Genomic DNA, 26984 nt, shown 5'->3' on the forward strand with positions numbered 1-26984 from the left:
CATTTTCCCTAATATTCTGAGATTCCAAATAAAGTGCCTTAGTGTTTGTCTATTTTCAAACACTAGGTGGGTCTTTTTAATCTAGAAACTCATGTCCTTCTATTTCTTAAAAGATTTCATTGATGATTATTTTCCTTTCTCTTTCCTTTTGCATTCAGGAACTCCTGTTCTCCAAATGTTGGGCCTCCTACATTGGTTGTTAATTATCTTACCTTTTCTTTCCTAATTTCTGTCTATTTATCTTTTTGCTTTACTTTCTGTGAGATTTTCTCAACTTAATTTTTAGCCATTGTATTGAGATTTCCCTTTTGCTATCATGTTTTTATTTTTCCAAAGTTCTTTTTTGTTCCAAAACTATTTCTTTTTAAAATAACATTCTTGTTTTATGGATACAGTATCTTATCTCTGATAATTTTTTTAACAGTTTTATTTTTTTTTAAGATTTTATTTATTTATTTGAGAGAGAGAAAGAGCACAGAGGGAGAGGGAGAGGGAGAAGCAGACTCCCTGCTGAGCAGGGAGCTCGGCATGGAGCTCCATCCCAGGACCCTGGGATCATGACCTGAGCTGAAGGCAGTTGCTTAACTGACTGAAACACCCAGGCACCCCTTATCTCTAATAATCTTCCTTTTTCAGTCAAGTCATCTTCTCCTTGCATAACTTATTTCCCCCAAGTTGAGGTTTTTTATTGCTTACTTCGGGCCTGTTATCCATATTAGACCTTTCCCTAAATCTGTGCTAATCCTTGAGTGTCTGATCATATTTATAAGTAGGAGACTAGGATACTGAATGAATGCTCTGAATATGTGGACAGGACTTTTGACTGTGAATGTCACTGTAGGGTGATCTGGATGTGCTAATTTTATTATCTTGTCTTCTTGGACTGATCAGATATCTTGGAAGGGGTATCTCTAGTCTCTTGACTGGAGGGTAAAGGCTTTGGAGAATCAAGTTAGGAGAGAGGACTGGCAGGAAGGAGGGTATCAGCACTCAGAATGATTTGTTAACTCACTCCACCATTTTCAAGGTACTTCTGTCTTCAACTGATGACTGTCCCCAAGTCCACAGACCTTTTGATTGATCCTTTTTGGAGAATAAACCTCCAGGCTTCTGCCAGAATTGGGGGTGGGAGCAACCACCCAGCAATACAAAGTAAGGAAAGATTTAGAGTTCTAACTTATTTTTAAACATTGTTCAATCAAAATTAATCTCAATGTGTTATTGCCCCTTTACCCAGAATTAAGCCAAACTCAAGGTAAAGGGCACAGTCCTCCAAGGCTGCCAAATATGCCCAAGACTTCTGATACCAGCTGCAAGTTCAGGGGTCCTCAGGGCTATCCTTACTTCAAACCAGCTGATTATAAATTTGGGGGTCCTCATAGACTCCTTCAGATTTGATAATTTGATAGATCAACTCACAGAACTCAGGAAAGCACTATACTTGTGATTTTAGTTTAATATAGCAAAAGAATACAAATCAGAACCAGCCAAAGGAGGAAACATATAGGGTGGAATCTGGGACTGAGAAGATTCCAACCACAAAACGTCCACATCCTCAGGGATGCATTGCCCTCTTGTCATTGATGTGTGACAATACTCATGGAGTATTGCCAACTTGGGAAGTTTGCTTGAGCTTCAATGTCCATAGTTTTTATTGGGGCTTCCTTACTTACGTATGATTGATTAAATGATTGCGCTGGTGGTTGCTTAAAGCCCAAGCCCTCTAATACATGGTTGGTCTTTCTGTCTGGCTAGTCCCCATCCTGAGTAACCTTGTTAGCATAAACTGTCAGGAGTGGTCTGAGGGGCCCACAATAAATAACAAAAATATTCCTGCCATTCTGGAAATTCTAAGATATAGAGGTTACCTCCTCGGAGTTGGGACAAAGGTCAGACTTTTCTTTTTGTAAAGTTAATTCTTCACTCTACAGTCTTCCATCTCCATTTCCAGAGGTACCTGATTCTACCAATTCCAAAATGCTTAAAGGATTCTGAAGTAAAATCAGGTTGGTTCTTTGTTCTCTGCTCTGCTGGTTTAGGATTTAGCTTTTTTTTTTCCTTCTTAAAGATTTTATTCATTTGAGAGAGAGAAAGAGCAGGAGCCTGGGGGGGGGGGGGGGGGGCAAAGGGAGAGGGGGAGAAGCAGACTCCCCGCTGAGCAGGGGCTCGATCCCAGGACCCCAAGATCATGACCTGAGCTGAAGGCAGCTGGTTAACCAACTGAGCCACCCATGTGCCCCTGGATTTAGCTTTCTTGAGTCAGCTAAGGCATTTATTATTTGTTCATCTAATTTTCAGTTTCCAAAACTGTTTTTTCTCCCATTTTGGAGTGTTTATATTAAAATAAGAAAAAATCCCGGGGTGGCTCGGTGATAGATATTGGGGAGGGTATGTGCTATGGTGAGCGCTGTAAAGTGTGCAAGACTGTTGAATCACAGACCTGTACCTCTGAAGCAAATAATACATTATATGTTAAAAAAAAAAAGAAGAAGAAGACAGCAGGAGGGGAAGAACGAAGGGGGGGAAATCGGAGAGAGAGACGAACCATGAGAGACTATGGACTCTGAAAAACAAACTGAGGGTTCTAGAGGGGAGGGGGGGTGGGAGGATGGGTTAGCCTGGTGATGGGTATTAAAGAGTGCATGTTCTGCGTGGAGTACTGGGTGTTATATGCAAACAATGAATCATGGAACACTAAAAAATAAAAATAAATAAATAAATAAATAAATAAATAAAAATAAGAAAAAATCCCAAATAAAAAAACCCTCTTCAGTGGTGTTAGTGGGATTTCTAGAGGAAGCAAAATTAGATACATATATTCAGTTTGCTATCTCTACCAGAAATCACACAACACTCTCAATTTATTTGTCAGTAGCAACTTCTTGTAGAATACCTATTAGCACCAGGTAAATAAACACCAAGTTAGCAAACACTTATATGTTGCTGCATTAATACAGATCAACTAATTTAGGCTTCAGAATCTTTAAAGATAAATAGTGCTTGGGCTCATTTCCTTTCTACTTTACATAACGAGGTCACAAAAGATAAATAGCCTCTTATCACTTATTGACTGGGGATGAAAATATAGGAATAGAAGAGAACCTTTTAACTTCAACGTTATCTATTTTTACAATGTTTGAATTAATATGCATTAGTTTTTAATTAATTTAAAAATAATTTTAGAACAGGAGAAAAGTAACAACATTGCATAAAATAATCCCTAAAAATTTTCCACTTCAAATCTATGATACTAGGGTTAATGGAGAACTAAAAATGGAGAATTCCTTTTATATTTAATGGAGTAGGTAGGACAGAGCACAGAACTCCTTTAATCACTCTGATCTGAAAGTCAGATTTGTAGGCTCCCTGTCCCTCTATCTCTCTCCTTCTTTTTTTTTTTTTTTTGGTCTAGAAAGAGGTTTTTAAGGTTACATTTTATATTAATGAAATCTACTTGGAAAAGAGGATGTTGATCCTCTCCTAATGCTGATTTCTCCTTTCATTTTCTTGGTAAATAAGAGTACGTACATTGATTTTCCTGTTCCATTTTAGAATACAACTGTCATCCTATATCTCTTCATTTACATTCTTTTTGGAGTTTCTGCTCCCTGTGAGGTTCATTCCAAACTCCATAGTATGGCCTTCGCAGTACTCTTATGTCCACAACTTACCTTGGAGCCTTATCTGTTTCTGGTCCCCAGCAAGCTCCCATTTCCTCTCATTGCTGAATTATTTGATGATTCTCCCAACTTCTTGGTGTTGAGATGTACCCCCAGGCTGGAATTCTTTCCCCATGTCCCTTCTATCTCTGCCCATCTAAATCATACCTGTTTTTACAAGCCTATCTCAAATGTTACCTTATCAGAAAATATTCCTCCTTATCTTTCCTTCATTCAGGATGAACCCCAATCCACTGGAGCCTCACAGGGCTTTTTTTGGCTCACATCCTGCTTGTGTAATAGGTATCAGTGGGTGAGTGTGCGTGCCTGCGTGCATGCGGGGGCGGGGGGAGAGTTGGAGGGAGGGAAATTGTCCCTATTATAATTTCCTTGAGGGCAAACATAATGAGTCATATATACCCATAACACCTTATATAAAATTGATTCTCAGTAATGTCAGTTGATTTGAAGTGAATCTTGTTTCATTTTCTTTGTGTTGATAGCATTGACAAGAGCAACAATTGTGTAGATTACGGATTAGAGTTTTACAGTCCATTTCCTCTCAAGACATTTTCTTGAACAACAGAAAGGTAGTTGCCGAATGCTTAAAGATGATTATTAGCAACTTGGGGTGGGAGTAAGAAATATGAACACTCATCATCGAATCCAGGTCTGCACACTCATGACCATGGGCACCGTTTGCAGCTGACTGGTTGATGTAGCCAAATGAATCTCTGAGTGACAGGAACCGACTGCTGTGGTGGGGGAAAGAAAACATGGGAAGTATGGTGACTAGAGGAGTCAATTTGGGTGTCTGTGCCACAGGAGAAGGATTTAAATAATCCGGGGTGGGGGTGGGGTGGGGGGAAGGAGGAGAGGCTGAGGAAGGAAGATGATTGATGAAGTGTGTTACGGCTGACAGAAGACCCTATGCTCTGGGTGAGGGAGTTAGCAATGATTGAAGGGAGACTGGGAGAGGTCTCTGTGTGATTAGCAGGATATAATCAACCATCTGCCTGGGGTCACAGCCATGCACAAAGGACATATTAAAGGGGAAAAAAGAGAGAGAGGAAACATCAGTGATAACACCAAGAAAATCTTTTTAATTGCAGAAATCTGTCAGGGCCCCACTATTTACATGTCGCCCCCCCAACCCCCCATCACTTAAAGTCCTTCTCATGAAAATCTGCTTGCAGGCTGCTCTGTTGTGGCAGGAGGATTAGAAAGTGAGACTAATCCGGGTTATGGCAGTGATCTCACTAAACCTTGTTACTCCAGGTGAATGCTGGAGGCCTTGGGGCCAGGAGTAGAGGGCTGAGGAGAAGGAGGAATCAGACAGTGTTTACGGAAACTTCCTTAGGAGCATCTTACAAAAAACCACTCTCTCTTTTTCCCCCCAAGTAAAATCTAACTTAACACTTGGCAGGAACTCTTGGGCTCCTCTCTTTAAAAAGCTTAGAGCTATTTAAAGTTTCCCAATGTTTGACCTTGCAAGAGGCCGGGGAGATACACAGGCCACAAGATTTAAAACCAGATGAATTAGAGCCTCATTCATCTAGGTAGGCCATGACATTTAATTCAGCAATTTATTAAACTTGTTTTTGTGTTTTCTTTGCAGAGCCTGATTCTAGAATGCTGGAATCAGATACAGGGTACACCTCTTATTTATTTTTCCTTAATGCAGTCAAAGCATGGGAGCTAACCTTAGACAAAAATGAAAACATTCCAGTGGAACTTTTTCTTCCCTGTCAAAATTCATTGTCTCTATGAATAGGTTCTGTGAATAATGATTATGAGAATATAAAAGAAATGAAGACAGAGGAAAAAAGGACACTTAGTGATGCCTAACAATTTTCTCTATCTCAGTTTTGTAACATGTGCTTTGTAGCAAGCAGATCTGTTACCTTGGCTAGAATTATGCTTTAGTCTCTCACTTGTTTTTTGGGGAGTAAGCAGAGCATAGGAAGATTGAGAGTAAGTACTTAGGTTTGGGGTTGCTTTACATGGATGGTAAAACTGCCTCTCAAACTATATACACGATGATGTTCTTACTTGGAAAGAACAGTTTCTTCCTAAGAAGGAGAGGGAACTTGAACCTATTTCCTTCAGATTGGCTTTGTCAGCTGGTTATGTTAATGTAGTGCTAGTCACTTATTTATAAATTTATTAATTTATTCTGCTTTAGCATTGCTCTGTTTTTTAGATACATAATCTTGGTTCTTCTGGACCGTGACCGGATGTGCTCTGTCCACCCAGACACTCTTTTCCATAGTGATCCTTATCTTGGCAACTGTCTCCTTTTTCTCTGCTCACTTATCACGGCTTGTTTGCAAAAGACCTAACTATTAACTGCACAGGCCTGGAGCTTATACATAAGCTTCCAAATAGGGACAGCGGAGTAGCCTTCTCTGTGTAAGAGATTTAGGCTCCGGAGCGCATAGGAAGCTGGTGCCCTACAGACTCACCCGTGTCCTGCTGGACTGGAGCAGCCCTGATACCAGCCTTTATCTTATTTGGCCACAGGAAGAGAACCCGAGGGGGGTGGAGAAGGAGGAGCCAGACGCTTAATCCTGAAGGACCTTTAGGGACAAGAGCATTTACAGTGAGTACATGCGGCAGATTTCCGGCTTTTCACTTCTTTTATTGAAGAGGGAAAAATGACAAGAGAAGGGAGAAAGAGGTGGGCAGCTTTGATGGGTGTGTAGCTGCATGTTTTGTCTCCTAGCTTGGTCGAAGAACACTCTCTGATTTAAATGTGACTTAGTCAAATGCGTTCTGCTCACATCAGGTTTCAAATAAAAACCTGTGGACTGTCAGGAAGATAGCAGAACCAATCCTTGTTAGTAAGCAATTCATGGTATGTTTCTTCTGTTTGTATAGGATGAGAAATAGAGTATTCTGGGAAAAGCCCTCCTACAAATTAAAAAAAAAAAAAGCTTTAAAATCTTTACTGCTTGCAGGTTTTGTACTTTAAATGTTGAATCTTCTTTGGATTTGTGGAAAGGAAAGGATTTGATTTATGTATTTTTAACAGCCGCTGGGATAAAGATGGTATTATCTCTAATGCTGGAGAGGTGGCCACAGCTAAGCATTTGATGGGGGAGGGGAAGGGGAGGTCACTGGGTTCCAAAAAAGCTGGTTGATCACCCCTGTCACGCACCTTTGGAACCTGAGGAAGTGGGTGGGCACCTGTACACATCTGGGTCATTGCTTTCATTTGCATCATCAGAAGTTGTCTGCTGGCTTTAAAAGAAAGTTTCGCTGTGACTGGGAAGGAATCTTTTCGCAAGATGCCTTATACAGGAAGAATACAAAACTTAATGGTATTTAGAAGAACATATAATAGACTTGTGCTGAATTTCCTGCTATTTGCATTCAAATGGAGTAATTAATTTGATGGGAAAGCAAGCTTGAGTAGTCCTTATAGGGGCAGGAAAATATACACAAAGATTGTTACTATAGGTCTCTAAAATATGAAGCAGTTTTCCTTTAAATTATAAATTTATCTCTGACATCAGATGTGATTTTGTGAAAATCAAAAGTAGAGATTGTTTATCCATGGATGGTACATTAAATGTGTGCTACTAGAATTGAAAATTAAATGTTTATAGTAATTACTTTCCATGAAAATAGATAATTAACCAATTTCATGCCACTTTCCAGGCTTGCTATGCTGTTACGACACATACGATATTCCTTTCCCAGTGGCAAAGGTATACGAGAGGGAAAATAGACAGAAATTGTTCAGTAGGGCACTGCTTTGCTTTACTTCTCTGAGATATGGAAATTCTCTTGTTTCCAGTCTGGTCAGTTAAATATGGAAACCTCACGTCCATGTTGAAATTTTATAGATGCAGGAAAATTTTGCTTTGCAGCTTGATTGAAAGTTTTCCTTACCCTTTACTCATGTGTGATGAACACCAGCTACATTTTTAATATTTTTATCTTGTTCTGTGTGTCCTCTACATATATAACCACGTCTTTATCGTCAGTCTTTAATTTCAAACTATAAGGGGAGAGGATCTCATGTATTTGTTTCTCTGGGAGGAATTAGCAACACATAACGTGTAAATAATAATTTACAAAAGGCATTTGCATGGTACTACTTTATTTCCATTAAGTAGGACAAATCTATTGATGCTGTTCATGTGCTTTGGTAAAATGGAGGGCCAGCACTTAGTGTCTACACAGTTCTCAGTATAGGCAGGATGCTTCCAATGGCTTTGAGATTTCTGGATAAATAACCCTAGGTAATCACAGATTCTTATGGTCAGATGGGATCTCACTCATCATCTAGTCCAAAAATTTTGTCATTTTACCTATGGGGAAACTGAGACCCAAAAATGTGGAGCCTCTTGCCCCACACAGAACTGCCCTGTGCCTGTTTAGTGCACAGCCTGATGGTATATATGGAAATGTTGTATGTTGGGACATAAATTGCTTTGAGCCAATTTTTTAGTATGTTCTTTAGTTTACAGTAGGATGTATATTCCAGAGAAGGCCCTATGTTGATTTAGGAGTTTCAGAGAAAACATGATGACCAAGCATCATTTTTCAGTTGTGCAGGGAGCTTGGGAGGGATCTGGGGTTGGGTGTCTGAGTGGGTGAGTGGGTTTGGCTGAAACAGTTCACTGTACGTTACCCTGGCATTTAATTTTCTGATTTTGGGTGAGTCTGGTTTCTTAGAAGAGGTAACCACTGTGACACCAGCGTCGTCTTCATTTATCACCAATTCTGTGACCTTCCGCGGGAAACCTTTATTAACCTTTGTGTATCAGATTCCTTCTCTGGGATTGTGATTCTAAACAGATCCCCCAGAGAGCAGTGGATTGATTAAAAATTTAAAAATGCTTGGGAAATCAGAACCAGAGCCTGTCTGAGGCTAGGGTATGAATAAATAGTATGGTAGCTCACTCTTCCTGGAGTTTTATCGCTCCTGGAGTTCTGATATCTCTTTAACAGGTTTTTTAAAATAGCCAGGTTTAGTATTATTTAAAAGAACTGTATGCAAGTGTGGTTAAAAATGTGGGGTATGGATTTGTCCCTGTTGCAATCAGGTGGAGAAAGCTGTTGAGTTGAAGCCTAAAACCATTCTCTAAGGCAGGTACCAAAGTGATAAACCTACTTTATGACATTTTAGTTTCGCAAATAACTTTGCTTTCAAAAATTCGTCCATAAAACTGCTTATCATTTAATTTAAAAATTAAATGTACAAGAAATCGGGAGGGGGCAGTACACTGCAGCATTGGAAGGCTTCTGAAATAATATATCATAAGAATAACTTATTCTTAAGGTTTTTGTCAATACTCAGTAAGTCTTTTTATTCTCTGTGCCCATTTCTGTATGGAAAGTTACATGTTCCTGGTAAAATTAGGAGCTTCCCCCCACCTCTATTTTTGTAGGTAAAATAATTTTGCTATTGCTACTAAGTGAATATTAAGAATCTCAAGAAATACAGGCTACTTTCTGATAACCACATTTAATTTCATATTTTGTTCAGTCACCTTTCATCTTTGGGGAAGGGAGCTAGAATGTGTAGAACCAGAAAAATCTAATAAAAGAAAAAGAAACCCATTACCTCGAGTAGAAGAACCTGCTCCTGAAACTAAAAATAATGTTTCTATAAAATGTTTGAAGTACAAGATCCTAAAAGTTGTTATTTTATATTAAACTGTTCTAGAGAAAGATATATAGCTTAGATCATTACATTAGTAAATGAGCTTACTCTTAAGCTTATCAACTTTATTATTACTTACACTTATGTTGTTTTAAATATATTTAATTAACATTTTATTTATTTGTTTATTAGATTTTATTTATTTATTTGAGAGAGAGAGATAGAGAGCACAAGTGGGGGAAGTGGGGCAGAAGGAGAGGGAGAAGCAGACTCCCCACTGAGCAGGGAGCCCGCCTGGGGCTGCCTCGTGGATCCCAGGACCGTGGGATCATGACCTGAGCCCTGAGCCAAAGGCAGCTGCTTAACCAACTGAGCCACCCAGGTGCCTCTTAGTTAACATTTTAATGTTACATGTTTCACAGCAGTTTATTACTCTTGAAATCCCAGAAGCCCCCCAAAATTTCAATATAATCAAATAATGTAATTTAAGAGTTAATTAGATATACTGTATATACTAACCCACATGATTTATACTTTTTGGCAAAGTTTACGTTTGGAATTACTACATGATATATATTTACATAACATATCGTAGAAAGGAGCAACCTCCCCTGAATTCAGCTCAGTGTTTTTGTTAATTAGAACATGTTCCCTCTCTGCTTATCCCATGTACTGAATGTATTGGTTATAATGGCCAAAATGATGCTTAGGTGCTTGTAGTAGAAAAGCCCTAAGTAATAGTGGCTACAACCAGATATTGTTCTTCTCTCAGTAAGAGAAGTTCAGGGCAGAGGCTAGGACTGATACAGTAGCTCCTTGTTATCCTGTGGGATCCATGTTCCCACCACCTTGCTCTCCCTTCCTCTACTGGCATACCCCAGAGCATCTCCTGGTCCAAGATAGCAACTGGAACTCTAGCCATCAAGCCCACATTACAGGCTAGAAGAAGGGGGAGACACAGAAGGGCAGAGAGAAGGCCCCTCCTTGATTAAGTCAGCTCCCTTTACGCAGCTCTACAAGCATTCTGTACAAAAGTTCCACTTATATCCCCTTGGTCAGAACTTAGTCACATGGCCATACCTAGAAGCCATGGAGATAGGAAATGTAGTTTTAAATTCTTGGCAGAAATATGCACAGCTGAAAATCAGGATTTTATTAGTAAGGAACGAGGAGAGAATGGATGGTGAGGTAGGCAATACCACATGGTTTTGCATTCCTATTATATGCTGGGTCTTGGGGCTACTATGTAGAAACTCACAACACCTCCTTCTGTTTTTGCTATGAGCTATGGTTTCTTAATTTAGAAATCTGGCTTAATTTAGAAATCCTGTTTCTTCTGCGAAGTATCATTTCTTTATTTGGCAATCTTGTCTGACTCTTTCCTGCTTTCTTCTTTCCTCTTGCCTTTCAGCTGTTTTGGAAAGAAGTGAGGTTTAGACTTCTCCATGTTAACCATGAGCGTGACACTTTCCCCACTGAGGTCACAGGACCTGGATCCCATGGCTACTGATGCTTCACCCATGGCCATCAACTTGACACCCACTGTGGAGGAGGGCGAGGGAGGAGAGGCAATGAAGGACATGGATTCTGACCAGCAGTATGAAAAGCCCCCTCCATTGCATACCGGGGCTGACTGGAAGATTGTCCTCCACTTACCTGAAATCGAGACCTGGCTCCGGATGACCTCCGAGAGGGTCCGGGACCTAACCTATTCAGTCCAGCAGGACTCGGACAGCAAGCATGTGGATGTGCATCTAGTTCAGCTAAAGGTAAGGAAGGTCTCTGGACTTAGGTCCATGCTAGACAGAAGTCTGAAAAAGGTTGTAGCACCTGGAGGCTGCGTTCTGTAACTTGCAATGAGGAAACCTCCAGGAAGGAAAACAGAATAGCAGATTTGATACACAGGGGCAGAATTCATTCTTTCCTGATTTTACTTCATGGGTTGATCATCTAGAATCAAATTGACCTTAGGGGATAATGCGGAGAAGTGGGGAAAGAGAAGGGCATTTTGGTGCAGTGTCATAGAAATCAGTTTTGAGAATAAAGTATTATAAAAAGGCTGAATGAAAAGACTCTCGCAGGTAAGACATCATACTGAGCTGTGATTGTGAGTATGGTATATGATTATTATCTTCTGTTGCAGTTGATGCCGCCTTTGTGGCAAAGAGTGGATTCTGGCATGATGGGGGAAGGGCGGTGTTCTCCTTTTAGAATGAGTCCTTTCATCCAGGTACAATGCATCATGCAGAACAAAGGTGCTTTTCTAACAACTCATTCAGAGTTCAGATGTAAAAAAATATCTGTGGCTTCTAGAGCCCTTGAAAAGCCTAACTTTTGTTAATAATGAAATAGAGGTGCTAGTAAAGAGTGCTATTACTAAAGATTTTGGCCTAGGGACCCCAAAGTACAGTGAATCTTGTTCTGTCGTAGTCATTCCTCTCTTCCAGGTCCCTGAGGCAAACACACACTCAGGTTAATGACCAGCAAAGCAAGACAGATTTATAGCCAGTCTGGGCATTGGCCCCAAACCCTAATGGAAATTTCTAGTGAGTTAGATGAGATCCTAAGGAGAATTCTTTTACCTAAGCTCATGCACCCTAAATGATCTGAAACCAAAGACCAAACAGATTCTTGGATCTTAACACTTAAATGGTTTGTAGTCTGCAGCCATCAGTGTGAGAAGAGAGGATGGGCAGTTAAGGCAAGAGAGCATGTTCCCCAAAGCCTAGAGCATGGCTGGCTTAGCCTTCTCAGGCTGGTTCAACAGGTCCTGAGCCCAGCTGCCACATTGAAGAGAGTGTCCAAGAGAGGGAAAGAGGGAATTGGGGGAGAGAGAGAGAAAACAAAGCCAGAATGGCAAGGTGTTTGGGCTTCTCCCAGCTTGAGCAGGCCTGTGTGGTCTTTCCACAGGATCTTGGGAAGTAGAAGTTGCAAAAAGGTAACAGAGAGATGGCCAGGAACCAGCTTCAGTGCAAGCCGAGCTGTTTCTTCACCGTGGCAACAGGAAATGGTGTGTCTCAGTCCTTGATATAGGGTTCCTTTAATCAAAGGAGCAGCTCTCCCACTCCTCAAGGCTGGAGTGAAATGGAAGTAAGGGGGCTCCACCTCACCCCTCCTCTCCTCTGTTCCCCCTAAGTGCACTTACATGTCAATAAGTAAGTAAGTAAATACAGGGTTTGGGGTTGTAAGGAAAATTGACTATTGCTCCCCCAAATCTCTCAGATTTACCCAGAAAAGATGGTAAAAGATTAAAGGAGAATTTGGGGGGCAGGAAATGGAAATACCTTGAGAAGACTCCACTAAAAATGCTGCTAAGGGCTCCTAAAAACATGAATGTGTCTGTTAACTTAATTACATCAGTAATACATGCAAATTTAAATTTAAATTTCAAACTGGCATGTAAAGTTTTGGTATCATTAACCAGGGTTATGGTTAGTGTTCGAGAAATCACCTCTAGGGCGATTTGCTTGTCTTTTTCTCCTTGGAACTGTCTGTCATCCTCTCTCCTTAGTCCAAAAGCATTTTGCCCCTGCCTCCATCCTGCCCTGTTCCACAGTGTGGTCTGTCTCCCCTGCTGAAAGAGGAGCCCCAGAAGGGCAGGAATTCAGCATAGTAATCACATAATAGTTCATCAATGACTGCTAAAGGGACGAATTGAAATTGTTTTATGTTAATTTAATTTCAGGGATTCTGTCATTACTTTTTTTTTTTTTTTCAATTTATTTCATCAAGTGACTTAACCAGCATTTTCCATTATGTTCTCAAATATTCTGTAATAATCGAGCCCTTCCGCATTGAGCCCAAAGTCAATGAACTCTGGTCAGTGAACTGAGGCCTAATCTATACAAGGATTTAGTTTTGGTCTCCTAATCTGCTTGGTTTAATTTCCCCCTTTTTTTGTATAATATTTCTTTATTCAATCAAGCACCTCGATGCATTTAAAAGATTTTTAAATAGATGTCAGTTTCTTAGATCTCCACATTGATCCACAAAATAGAAGGGGAACTTGGGCATAATGTTTTATATGTGAAAACACAACAAAACAACTGTGTAGAAGCTGCTCTCAATTAAGGGGTGTGGCAAAGCAGAGGGGAAGGCCCAGCCTGGGCAAGGCCAGACCTCTGCCATGGGGTGTCCCACCTTGGCTCCTACTGCCTTGGTGCATAACTCAGTTTATTAACTTCCATGAAAAATAACCATCACAGGGATGGGAATGCCATGGCTTTAAGGACCATACAGGTACAGATAATTCCTAAATTTATATATCTATCCCAATGTTCTCCCAGGAACCCCAGCTGCCTAACTGACATCTCTAATTGTGTCTTTAAGTGAGCATCTCAAACCAAATATGCCTATTGAAAAGCTCTTAATTCCTCCTGCCCCCATATCTTTCTAATTTCAGTGGAAGGCACGGCACCTTGCCAAGCCCAGATATGACTCCCCAACCCACGCATATGTCTATCCAGAAGTCCCGTGGCTCCATCTCCAAAATATGACCTAAAGCCATTCACTTCTCCCCAGCGCTACTGCTCTCGCCCTAGACAGGCCGCGTGACTGCTTGCCTGGGTTCCTTTTAGAGCCTCCTCTACCACCCTGCACTTAATTCTCCACACAGGAGCCAAAGGAATCTTTTAAAATTTAAATCAGGTCATGTTACTCCCTTGCTTCCCATTGGCCATAATAAAACCCAAATCTCTTCCTGTGGCTCTGCACCTGTTTGGTTCTCTGGCCATATCTCCTGTTGTTTCCTTCTTGTTCATAAAGCTCCAGGCACATTGGAAGTTCCAGAGGAATGTTAGGCTAGTTCTTGGCCTCAGCGCTTTTCCTGTTCCCTCTGCCTAGCAACTTTCTTCCTCTGTCTTTGCCTGGCAGAGTCTGAATCATCATCAAGCAGTCAGGCAGAGGCGCAGCCGAGTTCTAACATCTGGAGGTGCGAGCCTAGGAGAGAGTTGGGCAGGGGTTGTGCTGTGTTTGGTGAAGGGCAAGCATACAAAAAAAGGAGCTACCCTCACCTAACTTGTCTTTGTGCCCCACACTCCCTTTCACATTGCTTGCTCTGTCTTGTCATCATGGTCTTCTCTCTCATCGTGTGGACATAGAACTTAAAAAATCAGTTGACCCCAAAGATACAAATGTAGTGATCTGAAGGGGCACCTGCACCCCAATGTTTATAGCAACAATGTCCACAATAGCCAAACTATGGAAAGAGCCAAGATGTCCATCAACAGATGAAATGTTAAAGAAGATGTGGTGTACACACACACACACACACACACACACACACAGTGGAATATTATGCAGCCATCAAAAAATAAATCTTGCCATTTGCAACGACGTGGATGGAACTAGAGGGTATTATGCTAAGCGAAATAAGTCAATCAGAGAAAGACAAGTATCATATGATCTCACTGATATGATGAATTTGAGAAACAAGACAGAGGATTATAGAGGAAGGGAGGGAAAAATGAAACAAGACGAAACCAGAGAGGGAGACAAACCATAAGAGACTCTTAATCTCAGGAAACAAACTGAGGGTTGCTGGAGTGGAGGGGGGTGGGAGGGATGGGGTGGTTGGGTGGTAGACATTGGGGAGGGTGTGCTATGGTGAGTGGTGTGAATTGTGTAAGGCTGTACCCCTGAAACAAATAATACATTATATTTTAATAAAAAAAATAAAAATAAACATAAGGTTAGATCCTAAAAAAAAAAAAATCAGTTGAAAAGTGCTTTTGGAAAATGCTCAGGATAGGTTCAGCCTCTGTTTTTGTTTGTTTGCTTGTTTGTTTTTTAGATTCAACATATAAGTGAAATCATATGGTATTTGTCTTTCTTTGTCTGACTTATTTTGCTCAGCATAATGCCTTCTGGGTCCATCCATGTTGTCACAAATGGCAAGATTTCATTCTTTTTTATGGCTGAGTAATATTCTATTATGTATATATACCACATATTCTTCTTCTTCTTTTTTTTAAGATTTTATTTATTTATTTGAGAGAGAGAGAGAGAGAGAGCATGACGGGGGAGGGTCAGAGGGAGAAGCAGACTCCCTGCTGACAGCAGGGAGCCTGATGCGGGACTCGATCCTGGGACTCCACGATCATGACCTGAGCCGAAGGCAGTCGCTTAACCAACTGAGCCACCCAGGCGCCCCTACCACATCTTCTTTATCCATTCATCTATGCATGGATACTTGGATTGCTTCTCTATCTTGGCTATTGTATATAATGCTGCAGTAAACATAGGGATGTATATACCTTTTGAATTAGTGTTTTTGTTTTCTTTGGGTAAAGACCCAAAGAATAGAAATGGCATTTCTATTTTTAATTTTTTAAGGAACCTTCACACTGTTTTCTACAGTGTACCAGTTTATGTTCCCACCATCAGTGCATGACAGATTCCTTTTATCCTTATCAACACTTGTTATTTCTTATGTTTTTGATTTTAGCCATTCTGACAGATGTAAGGTGATATCTCATTGTGGTTTTGATTTGCATTTCCCTGATGATTAGTGATGTTGAGCATCTTTTCATGTGTCTGTTGGCCATCTGTATGTCTCCTTTGGAAAAAAGTCTATTCAGATCCTCTGCCCATTTTTAATTGTATTATTATTATTATTATTATCGGAGTTGAGTTGTATATATTATTTATATATTTTGGTTACAAACCCCTTATCAGATAGATAATTTGCTAATATCTTCTCCTGTTCAGTAAGTGGCCTTTTTGTTTTGTTGAAGTCCCATGGCTCCATCTCCAAAATATGACCTAAAGCCATTCACTTCTCCCCAACACTACTGCTCTCACCCTAGACAGGCCACGTGACTGCTTGCCTGGGTTACTTTTAGAGCCTCTTCTACCACCCTGCACTTTATTCTCCACACAGGAGCCAAAGGAATCTTTTAAAATTTAAATCAGGTCATGTTACTCCCTTGCTTTCCATTGGCCATAATAAAACCCAAATCTCTTCCTGTGGCTCTGCACCTGTTTGGTTCTCTGGCCATATCTCCTGTTGTTTCCTTCTTGTTCATAAATCTCCAGGCACATTGGAAGTTCCAAAGGAATTTAGGCTCTGCTGTGCAAAAGCTTTTTATTTTGGTGTAGTTCAAATACTTTAATTTTGCTTTTGTTTCCCTTGTCCAAGGAGACATATCCATAAATATGTTGCTAAGGCTGATGTGCAGAGATTACTGCCTATCTTTTCTTTTAGGAGTTTTATGGTTTCAGATCTCACATTTAGGTCATTAATCCATTTTGAGTTTATTTTTTGTAAGGTATAAGAAAGTGGTCCAGTTTTATCCTTTTGCATGTAGCTGTCCAGTTTTCCTAACACCATTTATTGAAAAGACTGTCTTTTTCCCATTGTATAATCTTGTCTCCTTAGTTGTGATTAATTGACCATATAAGCATGGGTTTATTTCTGGGCTCTCTAGTATGTTCCATTGAGCTATGTGTCTGTTTTTGTGCCAGAACCATACCGTTTGATTACTATAGCTTTGTGGTATATCCTGAAGTCTGCATTATGATACCACCAACCATGTTCTTCTTTCTCAAGATTGCTTTGGCTATTTGGGATCTTTTGTGGTTCCATACAAATTTTAGGATTATTTGTTCTAATTCTGTAAAAAATACTATTGGTATTTTGATAGGGATTGCATTGAATCTCTAGATTCCTTTAGGTAATAGGGACATTTTAACAATTATATTAAATGTCACTTTCTCAAAAAAGCTATTCCTGACCCTTGTTCTTGAAATACCCATCCCCTTTCCCAGCAATTATCTAGTTCATTATTCAGCTAATTAATTAATTAATGGTTCTTATAACTAGCTATGATTATCTTATTTATTTGTTTACTTGTCTGTGTTAGCCCCAGTGACCTCAAATGTCTAATTCTCCACTCTATCCCTGTTGCCTAAGACAAGAGCCAGGCATTTGATAGGGGCTCAGTTCACATTTGTGGTTAAGTCCAAGTCTGTATGGTCAGTGCCTTCTCTCCTCATAGATGGGCTTACACTGGAAGTCACATAAGGAAGGCTGCTTGTTGGGCATTGAGTTAGGACAGAGGCATTGGATGAATCAAGGCCCAAGTACTTTTGGGGTGTTACTTTCTCATCAGGGAGAATCTGAGCAGCTCAGAAATCTTGCAGGTCTTGCATAGGAGAATCTGCATGGGGTGGGAATTGGGGGGTCTATGTGACTTCTTTCTGTAAGTGGCTGTGCCTGGTCCTCCTCCTCCTACCCACTTTTCTGTCTGACTCCTTCTTTGGTGATGATTTTCTTCAATATGCATATGCTTAGGTCTTTGAGACTCGAAGCCACTCTTTTTCTTTAAAGGTAATTTTGCTTATCTTCTGGTCATTATGTTGATCTTAAAGTTTATTCATCAGAGACTACACTTACCAACCTTATTTCCAAGTTTTTAGGGGAAGTTTATTGTAACCCCCAGGATGAACTACAAAGCACTATTATAAAGTTCCCATGTTGGGGGGTGGGGAAGTGATTGTTCTAGAGAGTGAATAAAAACATTTAACCTTAAGATTAAAATATGGAAATGATGCAATATATTATACTACGTAGTTTTCCCATTTTTTTAAAAAATATTTTATTTATTTATTTGACAGAGAGAGAGATAGCGAGAGCAGGAACACAAGCAGGGGGAGTGGGAGAGGGAGAAGCAGGCTTCCCGCTGAGCAGGGAGCCCGATGCGGGGCTCGATCCCAGGACCCTGGGATCACGACCTGAGCCGAAGGCAGACACTTAATGACTGAGCCACCCAGGCGCCCCTCCAATTTTTTTTTAAGCTGAAAATGTCATCCACATATTTTACTTCTTAGTTTCCAGATATTCTTTAGTAAGAACTATGAGAAGCCAGCTGAACCATTTTTGGAAACTCCCCCTCTCCTCCTCCTTCTCTTTTGGATTCAGAAGCTGTGCTGTGTATGAAAACCAGACAGAAAACCTTACAAGATTTTGACTTTAACCGAGACTTCTCGTCTGGATAAATTCATTTGGATACTAAATAGGCAAATTTGGCACCTCTGCTTCCTGATTAACAATCTTCTTAGAATATTATTTGTATTCCTGGAAACATGACAGGGAAGAGGCAAGGCTTAGACTAACTAGCATAGGCTAAATTATATGGCTACATGACAAATAGAAGTTTTAATGTGACTTAGCCGGAATCAGCTCCCCAAATAACCCACTTTAGATAAATTGTACTCTCAGCCACCTCCAGAAAAAGTTTGTGTCTGTTTCTTCAATTTGGGCCTGGTTCTCAAAGTTAGAACATTAAACAGAGACTTTGTTTACAAGATGTTCCGACTGGGCTGTATCCAGTCTGAGATGTGCCTGACGTCTGGAGTGGATCCAGATCCCCAGTGACTTACATGGGGTCTGGAGGGCTTGCTGGGAAAAACGGCTTGACTCCTCTCTATAGCTGAGGCTGGCATATCAGATGGGCTTGATGGACTGAAAGTGGTGGGAGTCCTGGGATGATGGAGCTCTTGGGAGAGAATTCACCCTCATCATGGGGCAAGGAGTCTGTCCCAGTGCAGGAGGGAATATGGGTGAGGGGGGAGTGGAGTTTCTGGTAAAGTGTATTTCTGGCCCCGGAGCCCATCCTGAGCAGCCAGCCAGGCAGCCTGGGGACTCAGTGAGGGGAGGAGGTTGTGAGTGTGACTTGGAGGACCCATCTTAGTTCACTCTCTGCCTGGAGTTCTTCCCTCCCCTTGTACAGCAGGTGTAGAGGAAAGAGTGTTTTTTCCTCCACTGCTGGAGCATAACTAGCTGAGCTATGCTTGAGGTGGCAGAGGTCTACCAAAGTGGCAGCTGTGGAGTCCGGGGATTGCTGGCCAGGACGGTGAGCAACAGCCAGGGTTGATTCCTGGGCACATCTAAAATATGCCCTAGGATTCTCAGAAAATCTCGATAAAGGGAACTCTGAATGAAACTAAAATTCTGACATCAACAGTTTGGAGCTTGGAGGATTCTGGTCTTAATATGACCAAGGGCTACAGCCTAAAACATTCAATTTTACCATCTTTGGGCAGTTTCTGATTTCTAACACATCTTAAGTTAAAGTTAAGTAAGTACCAATTTAAGATTGAAGACCAAATAATCTTTCTTTGGGAGGAAGAGTAGATATTTTTTTCTTTTTACCCTTTAGACCGCTTTTTTCCAAGAACAGCGCTGTTTTCTCAATTCATTAGTGTGTTGTGAAATCAATTTAAGGAATTAAAGAGCTAAAACAATGAAATAGAATTACTTGAAGTAAGGATAAATACTGTTTGTGCAACTTGGTTAGGTATATACATATATTACATATATATGTTGGATCATGGGGTAAAATTTATGCCTTTCTCCGAATCAAGGCCAGGACAGGGTAGTAGTTACTGCTTTAGACCACTGTCACCTTTTCTCAGTATCTTTGATATATTTTAATTTTGGAACATATCATGCAAGTAAATGTAACCTGGTACTAATTTTTCCAACATCATTGTTTTTTGTACTTATATGGGAACAGAACTCACATGAAATGCCCATTAAATTGGCAACCCCAAAGCATGTTCCAAATCCCAGGAAACTGGAAAATAAAGCTGAGTTTTCTATTGATAGATATAAAGATGTTAATTTGTTTTTATTTTCCCAAAGCCCAGATTTGTAGCTGGAATCTCTTTTTTGGTTGATGTGAATTCCTTAGAGGGTATTTTCTCAGGGAAACTGGATGCTCATTGTCAAGTGTTTTGGGAGTGTGGCTTCAGTATGGTGCTTATTGGTGAAAAAGTTTTTTCACCAAAAAGTGTGCTAAATAAATACTTTTTGATTGTTGAATGGTTAATATATTTTCATCATGATTTTGGGAGGTGATCTAAAAGTCTCAGATCTAGCACATGTTTTATGCATGTGAATACTCATGGTTAAGACATGGGAAAATTAACCTTGGTAGCTTCTGACACATATTACTATGGAAAATCTTTGGGTATGCATGAACCTTAGCCGCATGCACTGATGTATTTAGAGCTCAGGATGGGCACATTAACTGTCAATGTATCCCAATAAGTCTACCAGATTGCCCAGCTGTGTAATCTTTTTTTTTAAGAGGGGAAGAGTGGGGAGGGGCAGAGAGAGAGAGAGAGAGAGAAAATTTTAAGCAGACTTCATACCCAACATGGAGCTGGATGCAGGGCTCTATCTCACAACCCTGAGATCATGACCTGAGCTGAAATTAAGAGTCAGATGCTCAACTGACTGAGCCACCTGGGCACCCCATCTATATAATTTTTAATTAGCAATAGTAGCATAGAAAATGAGGATTATCATAGACTTCACAATTTGAAAGAAACCATGAAAACAGAGTTTAGAGAGATGTAATAAATATCATAAAAGATTTGAAAGTGAGTGTAGTGAGAAAAGTCTGAAGAAATGCATTATTTTGATTAGAGAAGTCTTACTGGGATTTGTTACTTAAAAAAATGGGTTTAATGTCAGCATGGTATAGTCTTCTAGTTATGGAAAGAGTAAGTCATGGGGATGAAAGGTACAGCATAGTGAATATAGTCAATGGTATTGTAATAGCATTTTATGGTGACAGATGGTAGCTAAACTCGTGGTGAGTATAGCATAACACATAGAGATGTGGAATCACTGTGTCATACACTTGAAACTAATATAACATTGTGTGTCAACCATACTTCAATTAAAAAAAATAAAATAATGTCAGCATGAACTATCAGTGAGCAACAATTGTCATCAGTTTCTATGGTCTCAGGAGGTTAGATGTATGTAGGAGCAGTCCACCAGAGGCAGGACACGAGTTAATTCTCTTCCCTTGCCTAGAGAGTTTTCAGTTCTGTAGCATTCCCTGAATGGCTGATATGTACCAGGAGTTTTTATTTAGAATATTGTATTTAATCCTTACCATAATTCCCTATCATAGATGAGGAAGTTGAGTCTTAGAAAGGTTAGTAGCTGATCAGCTTAGCAGTCAAACCATGCTTTTTGAGTCTTAAGTTGAATATTTTTTCTATTTCAGTGCAGTGGCCTCACACCCTTCTAGAGGTGTGAGAAATTTTGGTGGCTATAAAGTATAAGACAGTAAGTTCTGGTTTTCTTGTGTTAGATGTTTAAGATGAATGGATTTGAGGGTGGGGGCTCATTATTTTTCTTTCTTTCTTTTTTTTTTTAATTAAGAAGAAGATCCAACCTGTGTGTATTTAAATTCATCACCAGTAGGAATGTGAGGGTTTGGAAGTGGGATGTAAATGAAATCCTGGGGTCCCTTTGAGTAGGAGTTTTCATAGCTATTCTGAACTAGGGAGAGAACTTGTTTTGTTTTTGTTTTTGTTTTTTTGTTTTTTGTTTCTCTTCATTATTTGCTGCTATCTTGCCCCTTCAAAATTTTATATCTCAAAGAGGAAAACATGTAATCTCACTAAAGTGAAATGATATCAAGGTGTGAATTGCTCGTATCCTAACATGGAAGTGGGTGGAACAAGAGATGGACATCTTTAATAAGAAATGTTGGGGGCGCCTGGGTGGCTCAGTCAGTTAAGCATCTGCCTTCAGCTCGGGTCATGATCCCAGATCCTGGGATCGAGTTCCGCATCGGGCTCCCTGCTAGGCTAGGGGCCTGCTTCTCCCTGTCTCGCTCCCCCCTGCTTGTGCTAGCTTTCTCTCTCTCTCTGTCAAATAAATAAATGAAATCTTAAAAAAAAAAGAAATGTTAAGAAATCAAATGATTTCTAGGTATGGCATGTATGGAGATAGTGGTTCTTATCCTTGGCTGCACAGTAGAATCTCCTTGGAAGCTTTAAAAAAACCCACTTCCCAGGCCATGTTCTAGACAGCTACATTAGAATCTGGGTTTAGACCCAGGCATCAGCCATTTTAAAGATTCCTCAGGTGATTTCAATGCAGGCTAGAGCTGACAACCCCTGGAAGATGATTTTGAGCAAAGGGCTTTTGGATACATTTCACTTGGTCAGTGCATTCTCCCATTCCTCCCAAAAAGACAGCCAGAGATTTAAAGTAACTGATTTAGGAGCAAAGACTCCTACATGACTTTTTTCAACTTTTTCAGTTTTTCAAGTGACCTCATAAAGTTAGTAAAAACAGTGAGAGGGAAGGGAATACATCCATACCAGATACCAGCCCGTATGTTTTAAATGTATCAATGTTATTCTCTTACATTTTTTATAAATGAAAGAAAACTGAATACAGATAAAGTAAATGTTTCTCTCTCATGTAATTCATACAGCTTTTTGAATTAGAAATTATTTTACAGAGAAGTCTAGGCACAGGGCTGCCCACCTATAATTGTGCAGACTGTATATAAATGTCACCTTTTGAAGTTGTGCAGTGCACCACCTGCACAACTTTCCGTGGTTGCCTTGTATAGGCGCGGGAGATAGCTTGAGCAAAGGTTGCTTTGAATATGAAAGACAGAGGGCTTCTTTCCCTGGAGCCAAGGAATGATGAATGATATATATTATTGGAGTTAGTGGAGACACATTTTGAAGGACCATAAATACTTTGAATGCCTCAGAGGAGTCTGGGCTTGATTCAGTAGTCATAAAGACATCTACAAAGAAATAACATGGTAAAAACTTGTGTCTTAGGATGAGTTTGCGGTATGTGCCTGGTGGTCTGGGAAGGGGAGAGATGTGAGACAGCTATGAGGCCATTTGGTAAATGACAAATGGTGGCTGGCTCGGGTGGTGGAAGATGGAAACAAGAAAAAGTCCATCAGACCAGGTGGCTGATGCAAGGCCAGAGAGGCCGCGGGGGGAGTCAGAGGTGACTGGGATTCTGTGGCTGAATCTGCCCTTATCAGACTCAAATTGAACTGCTGTGTCTATTATCACTTTGTGTTAGGGCTAAGGGCTGTATTTCTTTGTATAAATGTGAATAGAATAAAAAGGAACAGAATAGAAATCTCTCCTGTGTTCGTTTTAGCCATGTGGCTGTTATTAGCGGGCTTTTTTGTGTAGCTGCTTCCATTGTTCTGTGATAACTTAATGCACCAATTTTCTTCATTATTTGAATGAGGCAAATTTGCCAAATACATCATAAAATGGAAAAGGAATGTATGAAATGAAAGTGGAAAGTGATCTGCTCTTCTCCTGAAGAAGAGGGAAGGGTTATAACAATTACTGGAGAATTGGTTCACAAGGAGGGAAACTGACCTGAGGCAAATTATGAAGAAAGTCTTCAGTGCTTTCTTGCAGTTTCCCCTCTTCTAGAAACCTACTTTCTATTAAAAGACCCTATAAAGTAATAAACCACAGTATTAACAGTGACTACAGCTCAGACTTTTGCTTCCGCAAAGGAATATTATCACACTGGCCAAAGGCATCCATCTCTGTAATTGTGGGAGTCAGGTGTTAGTGACAAGGCGGGGAGAGATTTCTTCAAATAACACCACAAAGAAGACTACCTCCTTTATGCGTGCTCTGGGCCCCCATCCTGGAAATAACTAGGATTGAAATGTTGTTTGAAAAAATAGGTTAAGTGCAGTATTTACCTCCCTTAGCTTTCAGCTGCCCTCCCAGATAAAGTCCAAATGCCTGGGCATCGCTTATAGTTGCTTCCAAGTCTGGACCCAGCTGGCCTATTGTGTCTTCTGACATTTCCTTTCCTGCACCTCTAAAAAGCCAGGCCCTTTCAGAAATCCATGAATGGAATATGGTTTCTCTCTTCCTGGGAAATCACCTCACTCTTTACCCCAAAATTCTGTGTCTGGGAAAATAGTTGCATATCCTTTGAATCTCAGCTAAAGGGTCACCTATCTGGTGAAACCATTTTGAAGGTCAATCTGGTCAACCCTTCTGTAGATTCTCCCCATATTTTCATATGGTGCTCACTGTAGCATGGTGGTAGACACAGTCTTCAATTTGAGTTATGAGGAATCCTGTTTTCTCTACTTGTCCGAGCTTAATATATAGCTTATGTTAGCATGAAATACATTTCCTTTGATTAGTTTGTTGATCTAATGGAAACCAATTTACTTAGACCTGTGAATAATTAGCAGATCTTACTGAGGGAGAGTTAGTTCCCACATCTATGATGGAAATCTGAGGGCGTGCATATTTTCATTTTGTTTGACCTTTGACAGAACATCCTGGACACTTTGCACTTTAGGGATATGACTTAGGGGGAAGAGCCTCACCTCAAAACACTATTTGCAATTCTAAAAGTCATACATCAATGAACATTTAGAGGTAAATCATGTTGGTAATGAAAACTTGATATCATTAAAGAATAGTTACTGCAAGGAGACATTCAAAGTTGAGATATTTTAGTCTCTTTGGGGTTTTTTTTTTTTGTACTGTATTTTGTAGACAAATGTAGGATTTATGTAAGTGGGTTATCTTGTCACTGTTACAGCAAAAAATTATTAAACAGCTGTGTAGACTTGATGATTTGCTGGGTTCTTCTTTAAATGTGTAACTCGAGTAGTTCTCCCTGGGGTATATATACCTATCTGTTGGATTCTGGTGTTCTACAATGAGTAATGAGCTAGATAAACCAAAATGAATCTAAACTCTGCATGATAAATACAGTAACTGACATTATTTTCTGTGCATATGATTATGTGCTTTCCTTTCATTTTTCTTTTTTCTGCTTCTTTTGATTTATATGTATCTCTTCTTAATTAGTTATAAACCTGAGGTATCTATATTTTTTAAATAATATTTCTTTTTAAACTTTTATAAATTAAGTTGTAGGTATGTAAAATGTATTATATTAGAAAAACCAGTGAATTTTCTTCTCAGAACTGGTGGACCTCTGTTTTGTTATTGTTGTTTATTTTAGGTTTTAAAATAATTGGACTTAGTTTTTCCTACAGATCTACAAGCAATTATAATTTTTGTCTGCCACTGGACCACAAATAAGAATGAATATTTCATAACTGTTTAATGTGGTTATTCTAAAATTCAGTACATATTTTAAAATGCAGTCCCATAAATGTGTTGCAGGTTTCCAGAACAAATTTACTAATTGCTTAAGGCACAAGGCTTTATAGAGACTGTGCATTTATTTAATATAATTTTATGGTCTCCACTTTTATTTTAAAAAGTGAATGTAGTATATTTTATTTCTCATTAAATTTAAGTTATTTTGTTTCACTTGGTCTGTTATTGATACTTTTGTAGATTTATTGGTCAAAGATAGTAAAAAAATCAGGTGATTGTGTTTCCCTTAGATCATGACCCCTGCTGGACATTGCCACACAAATTCTAGACTCATAGCCATTCTCCTCCACATCGAACTTAAAATCAGTGATCCAAGGCCTAGCACACAACTCTTCTCTCCACTGTAAAGCCTTTCTGGGTGCTCTCAGCCCATGCTGCTCAGGATTTATTCCCTTGATCCATAATTTAGCGCCAGTGTTTGTTATCTTGCATTTTTATTTGCTTTTTCATATTTTGTTTTCTAATTTCCTCAAACAAGTCTAGAAGTTTTTTAAGGGAAAATTCTCCCATTTCCTCTGTGTAAAATTGAAGACATTTTTGGTCAGTCAACTGACTGAATCCTCACATTATCATTTTTAACTTTCCTTTCTGCTCTAAGTGGCATTAGCATGCCAGGGAAACCATAACCTCCCAAGGATATTTCAGTGAAATAATAAAATGTATTCATAAGCATTTTTAAATTAGGATAATTATTCACAGAAATTTTGGGGTTAAGGCTTGGTCAAAACAAGCAGAATTTTGCTAGAATTAACTCAGGGAAGAATTTGACGTTTTTCCTAATAAGAATGAAGTGATGGGTAACCTTAACTAAGTTCCTTCAAAGACAAGACACTCCAGTTAATATAACCCAAAGTTTGGGCCAAATTAAATCTTTGAGTCCTATGCAAGTCTTTTATCAGTTCAATTCTAATAAATCTCCAGTGTAACACATATTCATGTTTGAGAGGAAGTGGCATTATGAATCTCTCCATCTTGGACTACTTGTCCAAGCTTAATCTACAGCTTAATATTCATTCACCTCCATTCTCTGTCCACGTGAGAGCTGGTATGGGAGTGTGCTCCCTCATGACATTCACTTTAATACCTCCTAGAATGCGAGTCTTGGTTTCAGAGGTTAAAATAGGTGCACTGACATAAATCAGTCCGATATCTACTCATACCCTGCTTTTCCTGTAGTAAGGAGAGCGCAGGGGGAGGAACTAGAAATGAAATACACGGACATCTTGATTTATGACGCCTAGGACCAAAGGTCCTCTTGGAAGGGAGGTAAAGCGCCTATAAATCAGGCGAGGCTGAATGGCTTTTGTTTGTAGTTGGATAACAACCATGCCTCAGTGGCAGCTTCTCTTTGTTTTCACCTGCCTGGAGTAGACCCCGAATCTGGTGCCCACATTCTGTCACTAACCTTATGATGTGACAGTGCTTGCCTTTTGGGGTCTCAGCTTCCTCATGTGTAAAAGGAGGGAACTACAGGGCTCTTTCCAGTCCTAACATTTTGTATACCCAGAACAAGCTGTAAATTCTGCCAAGTTTGTGGCTCTGCTCCTCCATTCTTCTCTTGCAGCATCTGGACGGGGACTCTTGTTTGCTCTTGAAGTTCCTCAAGTCCTTTACTCTGCTAATAATAATACTAACCAGCTACCTGGCATTTATGCTTTGCTTTCCTCAGAGTGGTTTGCATACATTATCTCAGTTCATCTTTACAATAGCGCCTAGACCTCTGGCGAAGACCTGAGGCA

The 26984-nt window shown here is 39.9% G+C and overlaps 1 protein-coding gene across 9 annotated transcripts in view; it reads left to right on the forward strand.

Annotated features, from left to right (window-relative positions):
- Window positions 1-26984, forward strand: part of AKAP6 (A-kinase anchoring protein 6) — a 574958-nt gene that overhangs the window by 191202 nt on the left and 356772 nt on the right. For 8 of the 9 annotated variants that reach the window (XR_004299524.1, XM_032404915.1, XM_032404914.1 and 5 more), the window contains one exon: window positions 10688-11045. Coding sequence is in view for 8 of the 9 variants with exons in the window: in XM_032404915.1 (XP_032260806.1) it covers window positions 10722-11045 (324 nt within the window). In the remaining variant the exon portion in view is untranslated. Of the gene's footprint in view, window positions 1-6182; window positions 6262-10687; window positions 11046-26984 lie in introns of all 9 variants that reach the window. The other variant, XM_032404920.1, reaches the window with a different exon arrangement.

Source organism: Phoca vitulina, unplaced genomic scaffold (assembly GCF_004348235.1).
Source record: "Phoca vitulina isolate PV1807 unplaced genomic scaffold, GSC_HSeal_1.0 scaffold7, whole genome shotgun sequence".
Taxonomy (NCBI): domain Eukaryota; kingdom Metazoa; phylum Chordata; class Mammalia; order Carnivora; family Phocidae; genus Phoca; species Phoca vitulina.